The sequence below is a fragment of the Rosa rugosa genome, chromosome 3 (genome assembly GCF_958449725.1).
Source record: "Rosa rugosa chromosome 3, drRosRugo1.1, whole genome shotgun sequence".
In the NCBI taxonomy this organism is placed as follows: domain Eukaryota; kingdom Viridiplantae; phylum Streptophyta; class Magnoliopsida; order Rosales; family Rosaceae; genus Rosa; species Rosa rugosa.
Genome location: NC_084822.1, coordinates 4,444,863 through 4,463,505, shown reverse-complemented (window position 1 = coordinate 4,463,505; position 18,643 = coordinate 4,444,863). Strand labels below are relative to the sequence as shown.

The 18,643-nt window shown below is 38.5% G+C and overlaps 4 protein-coding genes across 6 annotated transcripts; 3 read left to right on the top strand and 1 right to left on the bottom strand.

Moving 5' to 3' along the window:
• The first annotated feature begins 1,583 nt into the window (after positions 1-1,583).
• LOC133736820 (uncharacterized) lies at positions 1,584-3,425 on the top strand. Its single transcript, XM_062164417.1, has 2 exons — positions 1,584-2,358; positions 2,486-3,425. The coding sequence occupies exons 1-2, from the start codon at positions 1,706-1,708 to the stop codon at positions 3,180-3,182; spliced, it is 1,350 nt and encodes a 449-aa protein (XP_062020401.1). The 5' UTR covers positions 1,584-1,705; the 3' UTR covers positions 3,183-3,425.
• Positions 3,426-7,415: 3,990 nt separating this feature from the next.
• LOC133736821 (ergosterol biosynthetic protein 28) lies at positions 7,416-9,928 on the top strand. The gene is made up of 3 exons (XM_062164418.1): positions 7,416-7,699; positions 8,496-8,702; positions 9,574-9,928. Exons 1-3 carry the CDS (start codon positions 7,585-7,587, stop codon positions 9,642-9,644), a joined length of 393 nt encoding a protein of 130 aa, XP_062020402.1. The 5' UTR covers positions 7,416-7,584; the 3' UTR covers positions 9,645-9,928.
• A 464-nt stretch (positions 9,929-10,392) lies between these two features.
• LOC133736819 (uncharacterized) lies at positions 10,393-14,068 on the top strand. 3 transcript variants are annotated; one of them, XM_062164415.1, is made up of 11 exons: positions 10,407-10,551; positions 11,100-11,127; positions 11,238-11,390; positions 11,477-11,750; positions 11,848-11,950; positions 12,035-12,159; positions 12,238-12,319; positions 12,429-12,558; positions 12,648-12,805; positions 12,973-13,344; positions 13,623-14,068. In XM_062164415.1, the coding sequence occupies exons 2-11, from the start codon at positions 11,122-11,124 to the stop codon at positions 13,642-13,644; spliced, it is 1,425 nt and encodes a 474-aa protein (XP_062020399.1). In that variant the 5' UTR covers positions 10,407-10,551; positions 11,100-11,121; the 3' UTR covers positions 13,645-14,068. The 3 variants fall into 3 exon arrangements, with proteins under 3 accessions (XP_062020400.1, XP_062020399.1, XP_062020398.1); XM_062164414.1 differs by having other exon boundaries at positions 10,412-10,551; positions 13,616-14,068; XM_062164416.1 differs by lacking the exon at positions 11,100-11,127 and having other exon boundaries at positions 10,393-10,551; positions 13,616-14,068.
• A 1,425-nt stretch (positions 14,069-15,493) lies between these two features.
• On the bottom strand, positions 15,494-18,128 carry LOC133736818 (uncharacterized). The gene is made up of 2 exons (XM_062164413.1): positions 17,972-18,128; positions 15,494-17,389 (listed from the first exon to the last, which is right to left on the bottom strand). Exon 2 carries the CDS (start codon positions 17,339-17,341, stop codon positions 15,758-15,760), a length of 1,584 nt encoding a protein of 527 aa, XP_062020397.1. The 5' UTR covers positions 17,342-17,389; positions 17,972-18,128; the 3' UTR covers positions 15,494-15,757.
• Positions 18,129-18,643: the final 515 nt, after the last annotated feature.

Genomic DNA, 18,643 nt, shown 5'->3' with positions numbered 1-18,643 from the left:
ACATGGCTTGAATGGATCGCTCTGTAGAGCATTGTGAAAACTCAATTCAGTTTTTTGGGGGTTACTTAGCGAGCTGGTAACCCGAAATCCGAACCCGCAAACCGACAAAGAGGGTCCGGTTAGGTTATTTTTTTAAAGAAAAAAAAAAGAGAAAAAAGAGTTGTTGTGACTCGGATGCTCTTTTCCGCTGGCCATTATCGTACGTGCGCAATGTGATCCAGCTAAACCCGATGCGCCTTACACCCCACGCATGCCAATACCTTATTTTAAATAAGGGATTCACTACCCTGCGGCCCGCCCTATGTGAGGTCCATGTGTGAGAATGGCATGATGTATATACTAAGTAGCCCCTTTGTTGTTACATTGGATATGATCGAACTAACCTTCACATAATTGAGCTTGAGTGTGCATGATTCTACACTCCTTTTTCATATAGGAGATGATTGGACCCCGAAGAAGATGCGTGGTTAGATAATTTATAATAACAAATATATATAAAATGAGTGAAAAATGATACTCTAATTTTTCAAAATGTATACGATGAAATGAAGACTTTACGTGAGTTAAGATTTGTTGAGAACTGGAGAAGTAAATGAACGTCCCCGCTGCCAGGTGATACACGTTTTTAAATTAGGTACATTGTAATTACTATATTATATCAAAAGTTAATGTAGCATTCCAGCATTTCAATATTAATTACGGGACAATGAATCGACATAAAAACCGTGACGTCATACTTTATATTTAAAATTTTGCCGCTTATTGTAATCCCGCCAAATATCAAAACTATGTCACAGATAAAACAACCTACATATTAATATCCACATAAACACTGACTAGAAGACTTTACATGAGTTAAGATGTTTAGCATGCATACACTAATTGATTGGGTGTCTCGTCTGTCTATTCCTGAAGTTCCGGAGCGGGATGAAGTGTTACAATGTCGTCACATATATTATAAGTTTGTAATCTAAAGTACCGAAATAGAACAATAAGTAAATGAACGTCCTCACTGTCCACGTTTTTAATTAGGTACATTGTAATTACTATATTATATCAAAAGTTTATCTGCATTCCAGCATGAGAAAAACCTATCGATATTAAATACGGGACAATGAAGCTACATAAATAACATGACATCATACTTTAAAACTTTGCCGCTTATTGTAAATCCCGCCAAATATCAAAACTCTATCACAGATAAAACAACCCACATATTAATATCCAGACAAACACCGATAAAAACATACAGAGTTTCCGGACAAACATCATCACAAATACGTAAAATGCATGAACAACACAGAAGCCTGACGCATATCGCCCATATTTTTCCACCAAGACATCACTATTTTTCATAAATTTCAATAAATTTATTGCATTCAAAACAATTTTTATATTTGGTTGTTCAGCATTAATCCTCCATATCCATAAAAAAAAAAAATACAAGGAAAGTAAGCTCATGGTTTTCGATACCAAGGGTCGGCCGCACCTTATCCCCGCCCTTATATCCATAACACTCTCTAGCTGTCATTTTACAGCCTGTCTCCTCTTCATCATATAATCTCAAATCCTCATTCTTCTTCTTCTTCTTCTTCTTCACTATGCCTCTGTTAATATAAATTCCAACTCTCTCTTCTTCTCTCTCTCCAAATCCCCAAATTCGAAAAAACTCAAAACCCCAGAGAGAGAGACCCGACCCGCTTCAATGGATCCGTGCCCGTTCGTACGGATCCTCATCGGAGACTTGACCCTCAAGTTTCCCAGCGTCTCCAAACCCTCCTTCTCCACCGTCCACCCTTCCTCCTCTCCCTGCTTCTGCAAAATCAAGCTCACCAACTTCCCCCACCAGTTCTCCGCCGTCCCCCTCATCCTCGACGACTCCGCCTCCGCCGCTCAGACCACCACCACCACCACCGCCGCCGCCCGCTCCCACTCCCTCAACGCCTGCTTCAACCTCACCAAGCCCCAAATCGAAACCCTATCCTCCAAGCGCCCCAGCCTCTCCATCTCGATCTACACCGGCCGCCGCGGCGCCACCTGCGGCCTCAACTCCGCCAAGCTCCTCGGCCGCGTCACCGTCCCGCTCGCCGAGCTCGCCACCGCCGTGTCCCGCCCCGTCGTCTACCAGAACGGCTGGATTGGAATCGGTGGCAAGAAGTCCGGGTCCGGGTCCGGGTCCGGGTCCTCGCAGTCGCAGTTCTTTTTAAGCGTCCGGGCCGAACCCGACCCGAGATTCGTGTTCAAGTTTGACGGAGAACCCGAGTGTAGCCCCCAGGTTTTCCAGGTCCAGGGAAATGTAAAGCAGCCGGTCTTCACTTGCAAATTTGGGTTCAGAAACGCCTCCGATATGCAATCACGGTTGGTTTTTTTTTTTACCGTGTTCTTGAATTTTCTTGCACCAAAAAAAATGGGTCAAGAGTCAATAGTCAACTTCCGAATTTTACCGTTCTTGGTCTAAATTTCGATTCCAATTTCTTTGTTATAGGTCACTGTCCGAGCCGGGTACCCCAAGGAATTGGTTAGTGCCGTTTATGGGAGGCAGCCAAAAGGAGCAGAGCGCGAAAGAGAGGAAAGGCTGGTCGCTGACGATCCACGACCTCTCCGGCTCGCCGGTCGCGGCGGCGTCGATGGTGACTCCCTTCGTCGCCTCCCCCGGCTCGCAGCGCGTGAGCCGGTCCAACCCCGGCGCGTGGCTGATTCTGAGACCGGAGGACGGCACGTGGAAGCCGTGGGGCCGACTCGAGACGTGGCTGGAGCGCAGCGGCTCCGACACCGTCGGGTACAAGTTCGAGCTGCTCAGCACGATTCTGGCCAACTCCACCGTCAGCGCGTCGAACGGCGGGAAGTTCACGATCGACTTGACGTCGAGTCTGACGCCGGTGAACAGTCCGCACAGCAGCTTCGACTTCGGGTCCGCGTCGGGTTCGTCGAGGCCCGGGTCGGGTTCCGGGTCGGACTTCGGGTTCGGGTTGATACCTCAGCTGCTGCAGAGAGGGTTTGTGATGTCGTCGACGGTGGAGGGGATCGGGAAGTGTAGCAAGCCGGAGGTGGAGGTCGGAGTGCAGCACGTGACATGCACGGAGGACGCGGCCGCTTACGTGGCGTTGGCGGCGGCGATGGATCTGAGCATGGATGCTTGCCGGCCGTTTTCACATAAGCTCCGGAAGGAGCTGAGGCAGTAGTAGTTGGTGTCGTTTTGCGTGGGAGGGGCGGTCGTTTTGAGGTAGTTTAGGGGGCATTGGATTCTTTTATTTGCCGGCAATTTTGGCTTTGGGCTTGCCAAGTTTTTGGGCTTGGGAATGAGAGAGAGTGTACAGTGAGGAATGACTAGGAACTACAGGCATTTTAAATACAGTTTTATTTTTCTTGTGATTGGTGAATTATTCGGCTATTTTGTTCGTACATGGTTTAAATTTTTGCTCCAAGTTTTTTGTCTTTTTGGTATAGACTGTAGAGAAATAACGAAGAAAATCTATCAGTGAGTGCTTGTAATCCTTGAACGGTGACAGCAAATGCATAGGTCACATCATTTTTGAGGGTTGGTTCTTGAAAACATGGAGACCAGAAAGGTACGGCAAGAGGAATGAATGAGTGTGTAAGGGGCTTTTGTGTTCAAGTCAGTTGAGTGACAATTTTGATAGGAACAACTATATCCGAGCAAAAAATCATTTGTGATTTGGGAATGTTCTAAGATTAGGATATGGATATGGAACAACCGTGAGTGGCGTAGACGCGCACATATGTTTCCATGGAATCAAATGGGATTTTCCCGGCCTGTTACGACGGGCAGGGCCAGTGGTTCTCGACATGATAATCACTAAATGTTAGTCTCTAGTGCGATTGGAAAAGATATGTGGTCGGTACATCGGGCTTGATTGGGCCTCGGTGAGCTATGATTGGTGAGATAGGTGCCGCCAAATCTTTCTTCTCAGTAAGGTGCTCTACTGAGGCATGGCTTGTATTTGGGGAAGTTTGTCGGCTTAGGAGCTGAGCCCCATACAGTGAGTGACCTATACTGCATGGAATGGTCCATGCAATATAGGTCACTTAAATTTGACCTCAACGGATACCAACCTCTTGAGGTCCGGTAGTAACATCATAAATTTGATGTTCTTTTAACAATGCATTAGTTTTTTTACAAGGGTTAATTTCCTTATACTGGCTTTTCTGAGCCCAGTTGGAAATTAAGTTTCTTTTTCCTTATTGTCTGTTTGGGCCTGTCCATCAGACTTACTAGTTGGTTCTATTTTCAGCCTTTTAGGCTAGCTTTGGGGCAGCTTAATTGATCCCCATTACCAAAAAAAAAAAAAAAACAATGGTGGCGATTATGTTATGATTTTCTCCTTGGATGTAGTCTTTATTAGTGGATTTTACCTGAGGACTAGTTGTGGAGCTAACCCTTGCTCTCTCATTTTGGTGGTTACTAAGTCTTGGTTATATACCACTCTTAAGCTTAAAGTTGAGCTTTTAGTTGAAAATGCTCACCTTTATAACTTTTGTGGATTATAGAAACCCTAGTTCCTTATGTCGCCTTAGCAGTGCCACCGCAATTTACAAGGGGTCCCCGCCTCTGTTAATGTTACTCTCAGCTTCTCCTCAAATCATTAAATTAAGGGAGCGACTTCATCACCGTTTTTAATTCGGTCTCACGTAGTCAGATGTGCACAATTCGCTAATTTGGTGGAAACTAGAGAATCAATGAGGACGGTCGTTTAATTGTTAGATTAATAAGAACTAATAGCATGCTAAACGTCATTGCTTCGACAAGATTGTAGATTAGTCTTTTGCACGCTATATGTAATTTAACATATGTGATCTCCGTCTTTTTATTGTCCATTCTTGTTGCTGTTGTGCTAGTTGCATTCCTCATCAATATAACTTAGCAATGATTTATAAATAGCAAACTGTCACTCCATATATGTTAGCCATGAATTTGCTACGTAATGGTACTTCCATGACCTACTTGTGTTAATTTGATCGCCCAGTGGAGCATCTATAACAGATTCCCTATAAAATCTTTATTTTATATATGGATTTACATATTTAACGATCATCATCTATAACAGATTCCCTATAAAATCTTTATTTTATATATGGATTTACATATTTAACGATCATCAGTTCATGACTCTTATAAATTGTTTGTCTTGTGTCATAGCTATCACTCATTTTTTTAGAGTGTTCATATGTGTTGCATTAGATTCTTTCTTTTCTATTCTAAAATAAGTTGTGTTTATATTGTTTAAGGAGTTCATTTTCTTGTGTTTATTAAGCTATAGCCAATGACCATGTTTGAATATAACTAGTTTGAGTTGACACTAGTATATGTGTTTTTCACAAATACAATAATCTCTGGAAATTTAGCGCCATAATAACTGTGAGAAGTATGCTAGCATTTCTCCCTAGGCGTGGGCTTCACATGCACTCAAGAGGTGGTGGCAGTCTGTTCCCTAATGTCGTTTCTATTCCTCACAACGATTGGCAGCAACCTATTCTCCATGGACGACGATGTCATTTGGCGATGGAGATCTAAAACGAGATCATGGATATCTCTCTGTTCAACTAGTGGACTCAGGTTGTTGTTCGCTCTAGTGCTACTTTTGGGTTGCAAGCTTATGTACACCATGCAACGAGGTGCATCGGTGAATCCATGATGGTTGGAGTCATTTCCAAATCTTGGCAGAGTGAATCTGCTGTGGTGTAGATGGGCATCAACGGTAGAAAAGGTTTTTCGGACACCAACGAGCAAGTTTTAGGGCGGCGACTATAGCAGGTTCTACGTTGGGTTTTGTTCTGGCTCTCAAATCGGGTCCTGATCGGGATTCCGACCTAGTTCTCCTTGCTAGATTTAACTATTGGGCCTTAGTTAGTTAGGCTTTTCAACAATGCTGGTGGGTTTGGATGTGCGTCTATTTAGGGCCTTGTTCTAACTTTGGCCTATGTGCTCCTTTGAAGGAGGGGGTTCTATTGGTACCTCTACTAGTTTCTCTTCTTATGTCTACTTGCCCTGTAAGAATGGGCATTTAGAAACTATTTGCTTAATGTTGTATGTTTTCCTTAAGCTTGCATTCTATGTGGTGTTGTTTTACTTGGTAAAAGAGGATCTTTGAGCAACACAATTGAGTGCATTGGCGAGGGGATGCTCGCTTCATTTTAATTTTGTTTAAGAAGACTAGGCATAGTCTTAAAGGCTTACTTGAATAAGTGAGCTTCATTATACTAGTGGATGGTACTGGTTTACCCTTACCTACTTGGCTACTGATTTACGGTGCAAGTACATAGAAATCTATTGTATGTGCCGTTCTAGCTATGAGATTAGTGAAATATTCTATTCCCTGTCAAAAGTATATGTATCTTTAATTAGGCTTTAACTAAAAGTAATAATCATCTTCACAAAAAATAGTAAGACTTTTTTCTAAAGAAACTGATCTGGCATCTTAACACTTGCAATCCGCTTTAAGTATTTAAAGTGGAGTGACACAACCTCCCCTCTTCACTCCCCTCCTATCCTATAAAGCACAAATTTGTTTCACTAAAAGTAACAATTCTTCATTTCAAAGAGAAGATAAAATCAAGCTTTACACTTCCATTATATTTTTGTTTTTGGACGAATTACACTTCCATTAATAAGAGCTAAAGTTTTTAGGGGATATATGCAACTTTGCCCTCCCTCCAAAAGTTTGGCCAATAAAAGAGTAGGGTGCAAATTGAGAACTTCTGTTGTAAAGTGACATACAACACTTCATTGTCAAGAAAACCAGTAAGGTTATATACTTTTTTTTTTTTTTTTTTTTTGAGAAACAGTAAGGTTATATACTTAAAGATCAATGTTTTTCCATAAATATATATATATATGCTTTGTACTAAAAGTACTAATTAATTGCTTAAAAGTTAAAACGTCTTTATACTTTTCGAATAGATGACCGTTTAAGCATCTTCCAAATGTCTCGGATTCTTTTGAAGAACCTTATTACATACAAAAATCAAGCGAATATTTTTTTTTGGCATAAGATTGAAATTTAACCAATTTGCACCAAAATATCTTATCGCTATAAGTACTAATAGCTATTGTGATGTTATTCCAAAAGCATAAGTGGGAATCAATGCTTTGTACCAAACTTATTGATGCTTTAAATAAAACTACTGATGTTTTAACTAGAATTATCAATACTCTCACTTATACTGTCGTAGCGTTTAAGAAAATTTTTCAAATTTCCTGGATACCTTATATAAATCTCGTTGTGAAGTGAACGTGTCAATCCAATCACAACTATTACAGTTTATATTAGTGTTGAATCATTTGACACAACAGATAAAGTAGTAAAATTATACTCGACTAGTATTGGACACAATATACAAAATCACATAATAAAGAGTCATAGTGCATGCTAACAAGAATTACCCACCTAGGCCCAAAGGCTCTATCGAACCAAACCCATTGATGAGGTTAGATCGGGTTTCGGATCATCGCCGTCTAGTTTAAACCGAAGGCTGACTTGCCGGTTCAGTCCAGACTATATAAAAGGCTGTAGATTATAGGACTCGTTTACTCCCCTGTTTAGCTTTGGAAGTTGACAAGTGAAGATGAAGGCGTTGAGTTGGTGGCTAATGCTGGTGGGTTCACTTAGGCTTGTCTCTGTTTGGTTCGGTTTCTTCAACATATGGGCTCTCCGTCTTGCTGTCTTCTCCAAATCCCCAAGTACACTCCCTCCCCTCTTCCACTTTTACTCTATTATCAATCAACTTGTTTGATGAAGTTCGATCCTTTTTTAGTTGCTGGAGTCAAAATTAGATGTACTGTTCTAAAGTTTCGATATTTAATCAAACCCATTTTGGATTTTTGTGTTTTCCTTGGTGTTGATTGTGGGATTTGGTAGGATACGTACATGGGGTGTTGAATTCTTAATCATGTAAGGAAGGCAAGGAAGTTCAGTATATGATTCTTCGGATTTGTCCATATTTAGATCCAAAAGAGTTAAACTTGTTTTTCCTGTTGCATCTAAATGTGAATTAACTAAACATGGTTTACTTGTATGGATGTTCTAACTGTGTAAGACATCTTCGGATATGTTTAGTGCCTCAGATCAAGAGCGGTGCGCTTGCGTACACTAGAATACGAGATACTGTTACTGTGTTCAGTGTCAAATTCAGTTTAAAGTAACCAAAAACTTGCTTACTATGCTATCCTACTAGCTATTGTTCGAATACAACTTGTGCTTGGCAAAACCCAAAACACCAGAAAGATGTAGAACTTTACACTTCAAATTTAGAACTTTAGTAGTTGCTTGTATAGGTATGCCATACTTTACCAGTAACTGTTCGTTTCTGAAAGCTTGATCATTTTTCACCTTTTTGTAGTTCTTGTTTTGTTCTCAAGACTATGACAGTATGCCTCTCCAAAAGAATGTAGAACTAGATCACTGTTTTTGTTTTTTTTTTTTAGTTTTACTGTTTCCTAATTTCATGTTTTGCATTTGTGACTCTTGTTTCTGCAGTGACTGAAGTTCATGGAAGGACATTTGGTGTCTGGACTCTCCTTACTTGCACGCTCTGCTATCTTTGTGCCTTTAACCTTGACAACAAGCCACTCTACCTAGTTACCTTCCTATCATTCATCTATGCCCTTGGTCATTTCTTGACCGAGTACCTAATCTACCACACCATGGCCATTGCAAATCTATCAACTGTCGGCTTTTTTGCAGGTATCAATTTGCTCGACCTTAGTTTATCATCATTATTACTGGCATCCTTCCAGTTCTGATTTTAAGTAAAGTACAGAGCTTTTGTTTCAAATATTGAAAAAAACACTATTCTACAGTTTGATCCATGTCATAAAATGCATGTTTCAAAGAAAATGAATGCGGTTGTTGACAGGATGGTACAAGAATAAATCATACTAAGTTCCAGGCTGCAGGCATAGTTGGAATTAAAGCCATATACGTGTAATCAGAATACAAAATAGAAAAAGAACTAGAGTACATATCATCTTCCAAAACAATGTAGTTCAGATATCAAAATATTGCTATGTGAGTATGATTGGCATTTTTAAAGAGATGGTAAGACTAGCAGTCTAGAATCCTGCATGCTTATTTAATTGACAAAGAGTTGGGGACTGTAGTCCTTCACATGCTATAGCATTCCATCTTTTAACAGCTACAAAACTTTATGAACTGGTGTATGCATTTCCTGGAAACACCAAATTAATGCTTGATTTGTTTTCTAATGCCAAAACCAATGTATTTCTTCTTCTGAAAGAAATAAAGTCCAAATATCCTTTCTAATCTTGCAAACATATGGTTTATGTTGATTTGATAATTGTTTCTAGTAGTAGTCATTCACATGCTATTAGTATGTGCTCACATGTATTCTGTCTGACAACTATAATGACGAATAATATGCTATAATATCTGATGACAAGTGGTGTTTGGATTTCCTGGAAACAACTATTGAAGGCTTGATGTATTGTCTTATGCAAACACCAGTCTTTTTCATTGCTTGGAAGATAGTATAAAAAAATATTTTTCATATAGTAACTGTTTTTAGTAATAGAATTCTCTTGTGATTCTTAATCAGGCACATCGATTATATGGATGTTGTTGCAGTGGAATTCACATCAAGCTCAAGCTGCGCTGAAATCAGAATAAAGTGTCTGATTACTGCCTCAGCTTTCTCCACATTTGTTGATTAATCCCCTTTTTCAATCATGCTTTGTTCTCAGTAACTGTAGCTTTAATTTTTGATACCCATCTACTACACTGAGATTGGCTGTAACGGTTAGAACTTAAATTAGTCTAACTCTAGACCTTTCTGAGATGAAAATTCTCGAGTGACTGTCGGAGTTTTTAAATTAAGAAAAATTAGAGAAACAAGATTGTATTAAAAGTTGGAATTTTCAGTTGCTGTAGTTGCCAACGTGAAGAATTCTTGATGTTCCGCTTCACGGCTTCAGTAAGCAAATAATAGCATCACTCTAAATTTCTGCTATGATATCAGATGCAACTTACTATTGTCAAAAAGCTTGTTTCACAGTTTGAAATGTTTGCCTGATTAATTGTTATGTGAAACTGAATTCATTTAGATCTCCTCCAACGAGAAATGATCTCATAATGGTTATAGACTCTCCAAGTATGAGTCGTACGAAAGGTTAAACTTGAAGTTCAAAAAGCTAAGGTTCAAGAAAGAAATTTTCTGCAACTTTAAGAGTTACAATTTGCCTTTTATTCTATAGTTGGTTCCTAACTTGGGAGGTTGGTACCAAGTTTCTGTTCCTGTATTAGGCTTCACATTCTAAATATACGAAAGACAGACTAACTGTTCACACCTGTTCAGTTTGTCCAAGCTTCCACGTGTAGTGATCAATTAGCATACACGTATCGAATCTTGATGTTGATCCTCTCCCGTCAGACTCTCCAGAAAGCTCTCTCGAAGAACTCTTTTCTTTTCTCTTTTCATTTATTTGTATGCAGCCTCAGCTCTATTTCAAAAGTGCAAATTACTTAGCAGCAACAGAGAAGCAAGCAATCATTTATCTGCTGTCTGCCAAAGCTTCAGGTAAAAGCCTCTATCTCTGGATTGTTCTTTGAATTTTAAACTTCTCATACAACAGTTCCTCTTTCTGTTGAAGAGTTTGGTCGAAGAGTTTTTTTTTTTTCCTCTCTCTAAAGGTTAATCAAGTAACTTAGCTACTGGGCTCAGAATGCCACTAACCTGACATCTTATACTGGAGGATCAGTGGGCAACTTTCCTGCCTCCTCTAAATGATAGAACAAGTTCATCTGTGATGAAATAGATACTATTACTGTGTATAATAATTCATAAGCTGCAATAATACTAATGCATTAGTGGGATGAGTATGCTTTAAGAATATAATCAACTTTACCTCTGAACTACATACGTGGACATATTATACACTCTTACTGACATTTGGATACACCTTGAACTGTTTGTGCCTTCAAATTAGCAAGATTCTTTTTTTCTTTTTTTTTTCTCCCCAATCACAGCAAGACTCTCTTTTGTACTTGAACCTTAAATGCAAACTCATTCAAATCAACTTACAATTATTTTATTTCAATGGGATCCTTATTTATGTACTTCTGCAGGTCCACTGTAGACAGTTGAATCATGGACGTAAGTTCCTTTCAAAAATATCAATCTATGAACAATGTCAACAATATTGAAACGAAGTGCCTTCAGGACTTATACCTTCTCTTCTAATACAGTTTCCATCTCATTTTCAGCCTGAACAAAACATAGAGCATACATTGCTTCGTCACATAAGACCGTATCAGATTACTTTCAAAATCAGAGTTCGTGCATCCAGACTTTGGAGACCGAAAAAGTATAACAGTGACATATACGATGGCCTCCATTATCTGTTAGTCGACGAAGAGGCAAGCTTTTTACAATTTTCTTTTTACAATTACCATAATTGTTTCAAAACTCTAACATAACATTCTTCATTTTTAAGTCTGTGCAGGGACATGCTATTCATGGTTTAATTGAGGAATCTGCTTATCCTTACATGTCCAACAAAATGGAAGAAGGACAGGTGTATGACATTACCAATTTCTATAACCGAAAACCTATATCAAAATATAAAGTTGCTGATCACGTGGTAGAACTGTGTTTCAATGCCTTAACAAAGTTTGAGCCTGTAATGGATGCATTCCCTCCAATCCCAGAACATTCATTTAACTTCCTTCATTTTGACAACTTGGAGGACCAGATGAAGACTCAGACAGTACTTAAGGGTATGTTTATCAGTTCTAAATAAACAACTTCTAAAGTTATACATTATATTAAAAGTCAAATCATGCTTACAATTTTTATTTTTATTTTTTATGCAAGATGTTTATGGCTGTATCAAATCACTCATACCAGAACATCAAGTTACTGTTAAAGACACTGGAAAATTGGTATCAAAATGTGAAATCTTTATAGAAAATTTGAGGTACGTTATTTCCAGATTACTTGATCCATTACATATATTCAATGCTTTAACAAGAAATTGAAAACCACCTTTCGAAAAATGCAGGAGGGAGGATATCAGAATTACCTTCTGGGGTGACATAGCTAGAGAGTTTGATATGGAAAGAGTTAAACAGTTATCCCCACCAGTGCTCGCTGTATTCACGGGTTTAAGGTTGACCAAATTCCAAGGTAAACATTAATTAAAAACAATGATATTGATTGTTTTTACAGCTGACAACTACATATAATTATTTTTATAACTTACAGAACGGGTAACAGCAGCAACAACAGGCCATACATGCATCATCATCAATCCAGATATTCCAATAGCAAATGAATACAAAGCCGAGTGAGTCATTTTTATTACAACATTGCTATATCAGTCAAATCATTCATCTAAAGTCAAAATTCCAGCATTCCCATTTCAAAATATTAATCCCAGTGTAAACAAATTCCAGGTTCTCGAAAGCAGGCGACAAAGTGAAAATACTTCCTGTACCTTTCAAACGGCCAACAGCAGAAGAGATGAAAGACAGAACAACAAAGTCGGTCTTTGAATTAAACACATTGGATCCAGATATATACATGGTATGACAAATGATTTTCATTTCTACCTTCCTCTAATTACATATTTGAGTAAAAATATCTTACTTAAGTGTTTGCACTTTACATTACAGAATAAAACAGTGTGTTCCACTGCTTCGATCCTCCGGTTTCCAGTTCACAATGGTTGGTGGTATAGAGGCTGTTCAAAGTGTTCTCAACAACTGAAGCAAAGAGAAGACACCAGTGAATTAATTTGTCCTAAACATGATGTGCAAATAGCTGTGCCATGGTAAATCAACTAACAACCTTATTTCCAAACATTAATTGTGCAGCTAATAAAAACATTACAACTTTAATGAAAACCAACTTCATTTAAAGGAAGTCCATGTCATAATTAGTTGAAATTAATTGAAATTTATGTCACCATGTGTGCAACTTCATTTCTTTTGCCTGCAGTTACAAAGTTTATGTCACCATTCGAGATGATAATAATCAAGCAACACTCATTCTGATGGGGAGACAGGCAGAGCAGCTGTTTGGCATCAATTGTCAAGATCTGGTTAACAAAAGACTGTATCCAACAGAGCAGACACTACCAGAAGAGATTAAGAAGACAATTGATGAAACCTATCTCTTTGAAATCACAGTCAATCAATACCGCGAGCTGATGGTCACAAACATTTTCCCAAGTAAGCAATCCTTCGGATCAATGGTGGAACAAACCCCAACCACTGTAACACCGGAGTGGCTTCCAACTGAAAGAAAAAGAGACATTGAAGCAAGTGGAAAAGCTTTGTGCATCGTGGAGTCTGAGAAAAAAGCCAAGAAGTAAGCATTAATCAATCTCAATTTCACTGTATTACGTGTGATAATAACTTTTGCATACAGTTTTATAAATCTGCTATAAGTTCATGATTTAATTCTTTAACACCTTATAATTAATTCCTCACAACTAAATACTTAACTAATTTACTCTACATACATAAAATGACTGATAAAGTGATTGCATTAATCTGCCTTCTGCAGTAGTGCCTGTGTTTTCTTATACTGTTTGATCTATCTTCCTACAAATAATAACGACGTGTTCTTTGATTTAAAGTGAGAAGGAGACCAAGCGTGGAGCAATAATATCGGCATCATCAGTGTCATCATCAGCAAGCATAGAACAACTTCAGAAAGAAAAGGCAGACTGAATCTGAATTGCTCCTCTGTACAGCTGTAACTTATTTTATCTAATTATATCTGCGCTGACTCCATTTTGTGTACAGCTATAGTCAGCAAAACAACTGGATCGTTTGGAAACTGGAGGTATTAATTTTTTGGTCAAACTCCAGTCCAACTTTTTGATAATTAGCTCCAGTTGTTTCACCAGTGATAACAGATCTAATGATCTTTGAACAATGGAAGCAGTTAATTTTTTGGACAACCAATGCCAGCTACTCTGGCTGGGTTGTACTAGCTTCCTTTGAATGAGATACTCTATCAGTACTGTATTGACTTAACTATATGTAGTAATTTGTGAGTAATGTTTAAATTCCACTTCTTCATAAACTGTTATGTTTGCAATACAGTTCTTTATTACATATCATATCACATTAAACGCCTGCTGTATGTTTTGCCAATTAGTCTAAATATCATGTCATATTTTGTGGTTTGCAGATAGCACGACTACATTTAATCTTTGTTTGGATTTGTTTTTACATCATTTATTGAACTCATAATTTTACTATGTTTACAACTCGCAATCAATCATTACAAGTCATTACAAGCTTGAACTTCCTTGCAAACTTCTTAAATTCCTTCTGCTAGCATCTTATATTGGATCTTTACTTCAATTTCCATACTTTTTTCTGCTTCATTTCCAGTTTCATATCAATTGTATTCAATTTCAGTTTCTTTACTATCATATCTGAATATCAGATTGTCGAACATTGTAACTTTATGTGTGTAACATTAATCAACCAACTGCAGTATCTTGTTCGTCATTGTAAAAACAATCATGTTAGGGGAAATATGCTGCAGTTGGTTGAATCATAGATAAACAACTACAAGTTCATGTCTATGATTATACATCAGTAATTCCAACAAGAAACTAAACGAATCAAGTCATACTCCCGCGGCAATGCGCGGGCAACTATTGCTAGTACATTCTATTTTGCAGATATGTCGTTGCCCTCTTGGATCTGTCTAATGCCCAGTTCATAAAACATACAGAATGAAGATATCTAGAACTGCTGTGTGAAAGTTGATCAAAATGGCATTGGAATAGTGAAAGAAAACAATCACTAGAGGTCGGACGTGGCAGCTAGTGTTATCCAGGTCGGATGTTAGGCAACTCCAAGCCAGAAAACAGAAAGGCGGTTAAAAATGAAATTGGATATATGTGCTGGAAAAGCTTAAGAAATTGGTCAGTGTGAACTAAAGAAATGGAAGCCATGGTTGTCAGCGCTGTTGGTGTTTATGTTTGAAACCTACATGGCTATACATCAGTACCACACCAGTATAAATACCCTCCACTCGATCAATCCTTAGGCTTTACCTTGTGAATCTGTCGAGGGTTTCGAATCGTGAGGACAGCGACCATGGATGAGAGTGAATCTGTCTAGGCATACCCTTTCACAAACCAAGAGACTAGAAAGCACTAGAGGTGAAAGTAAAGTGCTTGACAAACAAGGTTTTAGCAGAAGGAACATATGTAGGGAATGCTTTGGCATATGTAACATTTAAACAATTATCAGTTGCACCCCGTTTTAAATAAAACAGAAGATTCACTTATGAACAACAAAGCTATAACCATTCTACCACCAAACTGTAGTATATTAATCATCATTTGTGCTTCTATTTCCAAGTCATATGACATCACAACTTTCGACGTGCATTCTAATCAATTCAGTTGTCAAGACATTTTGGAAGCAGACCATGAGATATGGGAAGAAATGGACTGGGGATAGGCTTGAGGGAATCCCAAAAGCCAACATTTCCAAGCAAAAACCACAGGAAAGGAATGAATTAATGAAAAGAAAGTTAATACAGTGGAAACTGTAAACTAGTTTTACAGATTAAAGCTGCTGATGATATAAACTAGCCTGCATTTTACCTGCTGTGTTGATTTTCTAGCCATTAACAAATTCACAAACACAAAACCTTACTGCATGGGGGATTTCATCCCTCCTTGCATATCAAGAACAAAGGCAAGCATGAAATATGGGAATGTACCAGAAGAACCTAAGGACCATCATCATCATTCTGCTGCAATCTCTCCATTCTCATCCCCCTCTGTTTGTATCTCTGGCAATGTATCTAAATCTGTCCGAGCCTCTTTCTCATCTTCGGAAATATGCGAATCAGAAGAATCAATGGGGTCATCCTGAACTGCATCCTCCGTCCTATTTGTGGAGTCTGAACCTTCACCTTCCCTACCATCTTCACTTGTATCATTCGATTCTTCAGTCTTAGTAGCATCTTGATCATTTGACTCATCATTCATAGTGGCATCGTCATTTGCCGACTCTTCATTCTCAGTGGCATCCGTAGTCTCCTTTATTGTTGAAGATCTGGAGCTATCCTCCACTGCAGCTGTACCATTAGATATTAAGGTCTTTTCTGACACATTAGTCTCTACCTCATGACTAGAAACTGTTGCATTAGAATCCAATTGATCATTCACAGATATTGTGTTATTAGTCTGTTCCACAACCACAGTTTGTCCTGTGCTGCTTTCTCTAGTAACCATACCATCCACTGCTGCATTCTGAGACTGAGCTGACTCAGATATAGTTTCAGTTTTATTCTGCGGACTAGTTTCTTGGTTGACTTCAGCTAAGTTGTTGCTTACTTCTGAACTCACAATTGTTGAGTTATTTTCTGCTTCTGGCAGTTCACTAGATTGTACTTTCACATTTGCATCTAAAAGTGAGTTTGCAACAGGATTGGACGAATTCCCTTCAAGTTTCTCTTCACTTGCAGGTACACTTGAAGTGCCATTTTCAGATGTTGCACCATGCACCAATCTCATATTGTGTTGGTTTCCATCTTCATCCTCACTGGTTTCAGAGGTTTCATTTGAACTTACTTTCTCAGTTTCAGTGCTTATAACTTGGGTATCATGGGTCACTGCACTAGAAGCATCATCCCCCTTATAATGTTCCTCTCGTGCCTCATGAGCATTCGTATCACTTCCTTCATTATCTTGATCGTCCGATGAATTCTCATTTTCTTCTCGGTCTTCTCTTTCTTCATCCTCATTCCTGGCACCATCCTTCTCATCACCCCCATCTTCTCTTTCTTTCTCTTCATCTACAAGGTTCTCATTACGATCATCTCCCCCTTCTTGTGCATCCAAATCATTTTCATCTATCTCTTCATCTCCTGCTCCTTTTCCTTCATCTTCGGGATCTTCATTCTTGTTTTCCTCCTCCTCTTGCTCTTCTCCCTCATGCTTCTGACCCTCTTCTTCGATCTCTTCTACCTCATGCTTCGGATCCTCTTCTTCTCGCTCTTCTGCTTCATGTTTCTCATCTTCTACCTCATGTTTCTCTTCTTCCTCTCTTAGAGCTTCTTCCTCCTCATCTTCATCTCGTTTCACATGTGCTGTCACATCCAAGTTTGGAAGGTCTTTCCTCCCAAGTTTCAGAAGCTCACTTTCCGTTTGGGTTCTGATCGAGGTTTTTCGATCATTCTCAGCCAATGCTGCCTTCTTATCATAGGAATGCTTGAGCTGATATATCAACCAAAAGCATACCCCAAGCAGCAATGCAATCTGCAATATATGCTTCACCCTGATTCCTTTGGTTCTCTGGTTCCTACTTGGCGGCTTCTTCAACATGATGTACTACTTCCCCTACCAGTACCCTACCCAAATCTTGACTTCTCCCTATACACATGCAAGTGTGAGAAACTCACCCATAAACGAAACAGAAAATGATAAACATAAGAAGATAACTAAGTCAATCCCATTGTAAAAAGACGCTCTAGACTACAAGTCAAAATTTCTTAGTTTTTCTATAGACCTATAAGACTGAATTATAACTTCTAACAGCAAACACTGTAAAAAAAGATATACCAAATTCAGTGTCTTCAACTTAACGTCCATTCTAAAATTGAGATTCACATTCATATAGAAGTTCATGTAATTTTCCTCAACTTGGGTACAGAACACCTCACTAATTTCAGAAGACAAAAGGAACAGAGATTCACAGTTACAAAGGAGAAGGGAAGAACCCATTTCTTTCCTCAAAAGAAAGATACAATCTTTTCTAAGAAACACAATCCAAAAAAAGTGAACTTGGCATGAAAATCCTAACTGGGTAACAAAGTAAAGGCCGAAGCAAACCCGATGAAGCAAATACATCAGATACTATCAATCAGAGAGACCAAAAAACGCATCTTTATTCATCTATAAGAAAAACCCAGTATTGGAAATAGTAAATCTTGAGGAGGAGGAAGAAGAAAGTACCTGAGGACAGCAAGCAGTAGGAGTCAAAGCGTTGAGTTGGGAAGAGAAGGCAGAAGAGGGGTTGTCTCAGAGTGAAGTGTGTCCATGTTTTTCAATAGTTTTGTGGAGGAGACTGACCGGATCCAATTCCAAAGTTAGACTCGATTTAGTAATTAAGATATTTAAGACCATCAATTGTACTAGTTTTTTTTTTTTTTTTTTTTCCTTTCAAAATTTGGTCAAAGACTACAACAGATTTGTACTTGCTCCCCAGTAACTCAGTAACTAGTGGACTAGTAAATAGTCACTATTTCCTCCACAATACTATTTAGGTGGTCAGTTGATTCAAGTCATGTTCAATTGCCCCTTGAACAGTTGTGCACAACTGAGACTCTAATCCATATGTATGATATTGAGTAGAATTTGGTTTCAAGACAAAGATTTTGTCAATAGTTACCAAGTTTTTACTATAACTATAAGATTTGGAACAAATATAATTAATGGAGCAAATGAGTCCTACTCGGTGAGTCAATTAATTTGTATTGAGTTGTGCATAATTACTGTTGATAGAGAATAACTACACTTGCGCACAAATGTCCTTTTTGTATCTCATTCTCATATCTCGTTACTCATTTTGATTTTTCTATCGATATGTGTTTTGACAAAAATTTCATTTAAAAAAAAAAGTGAATA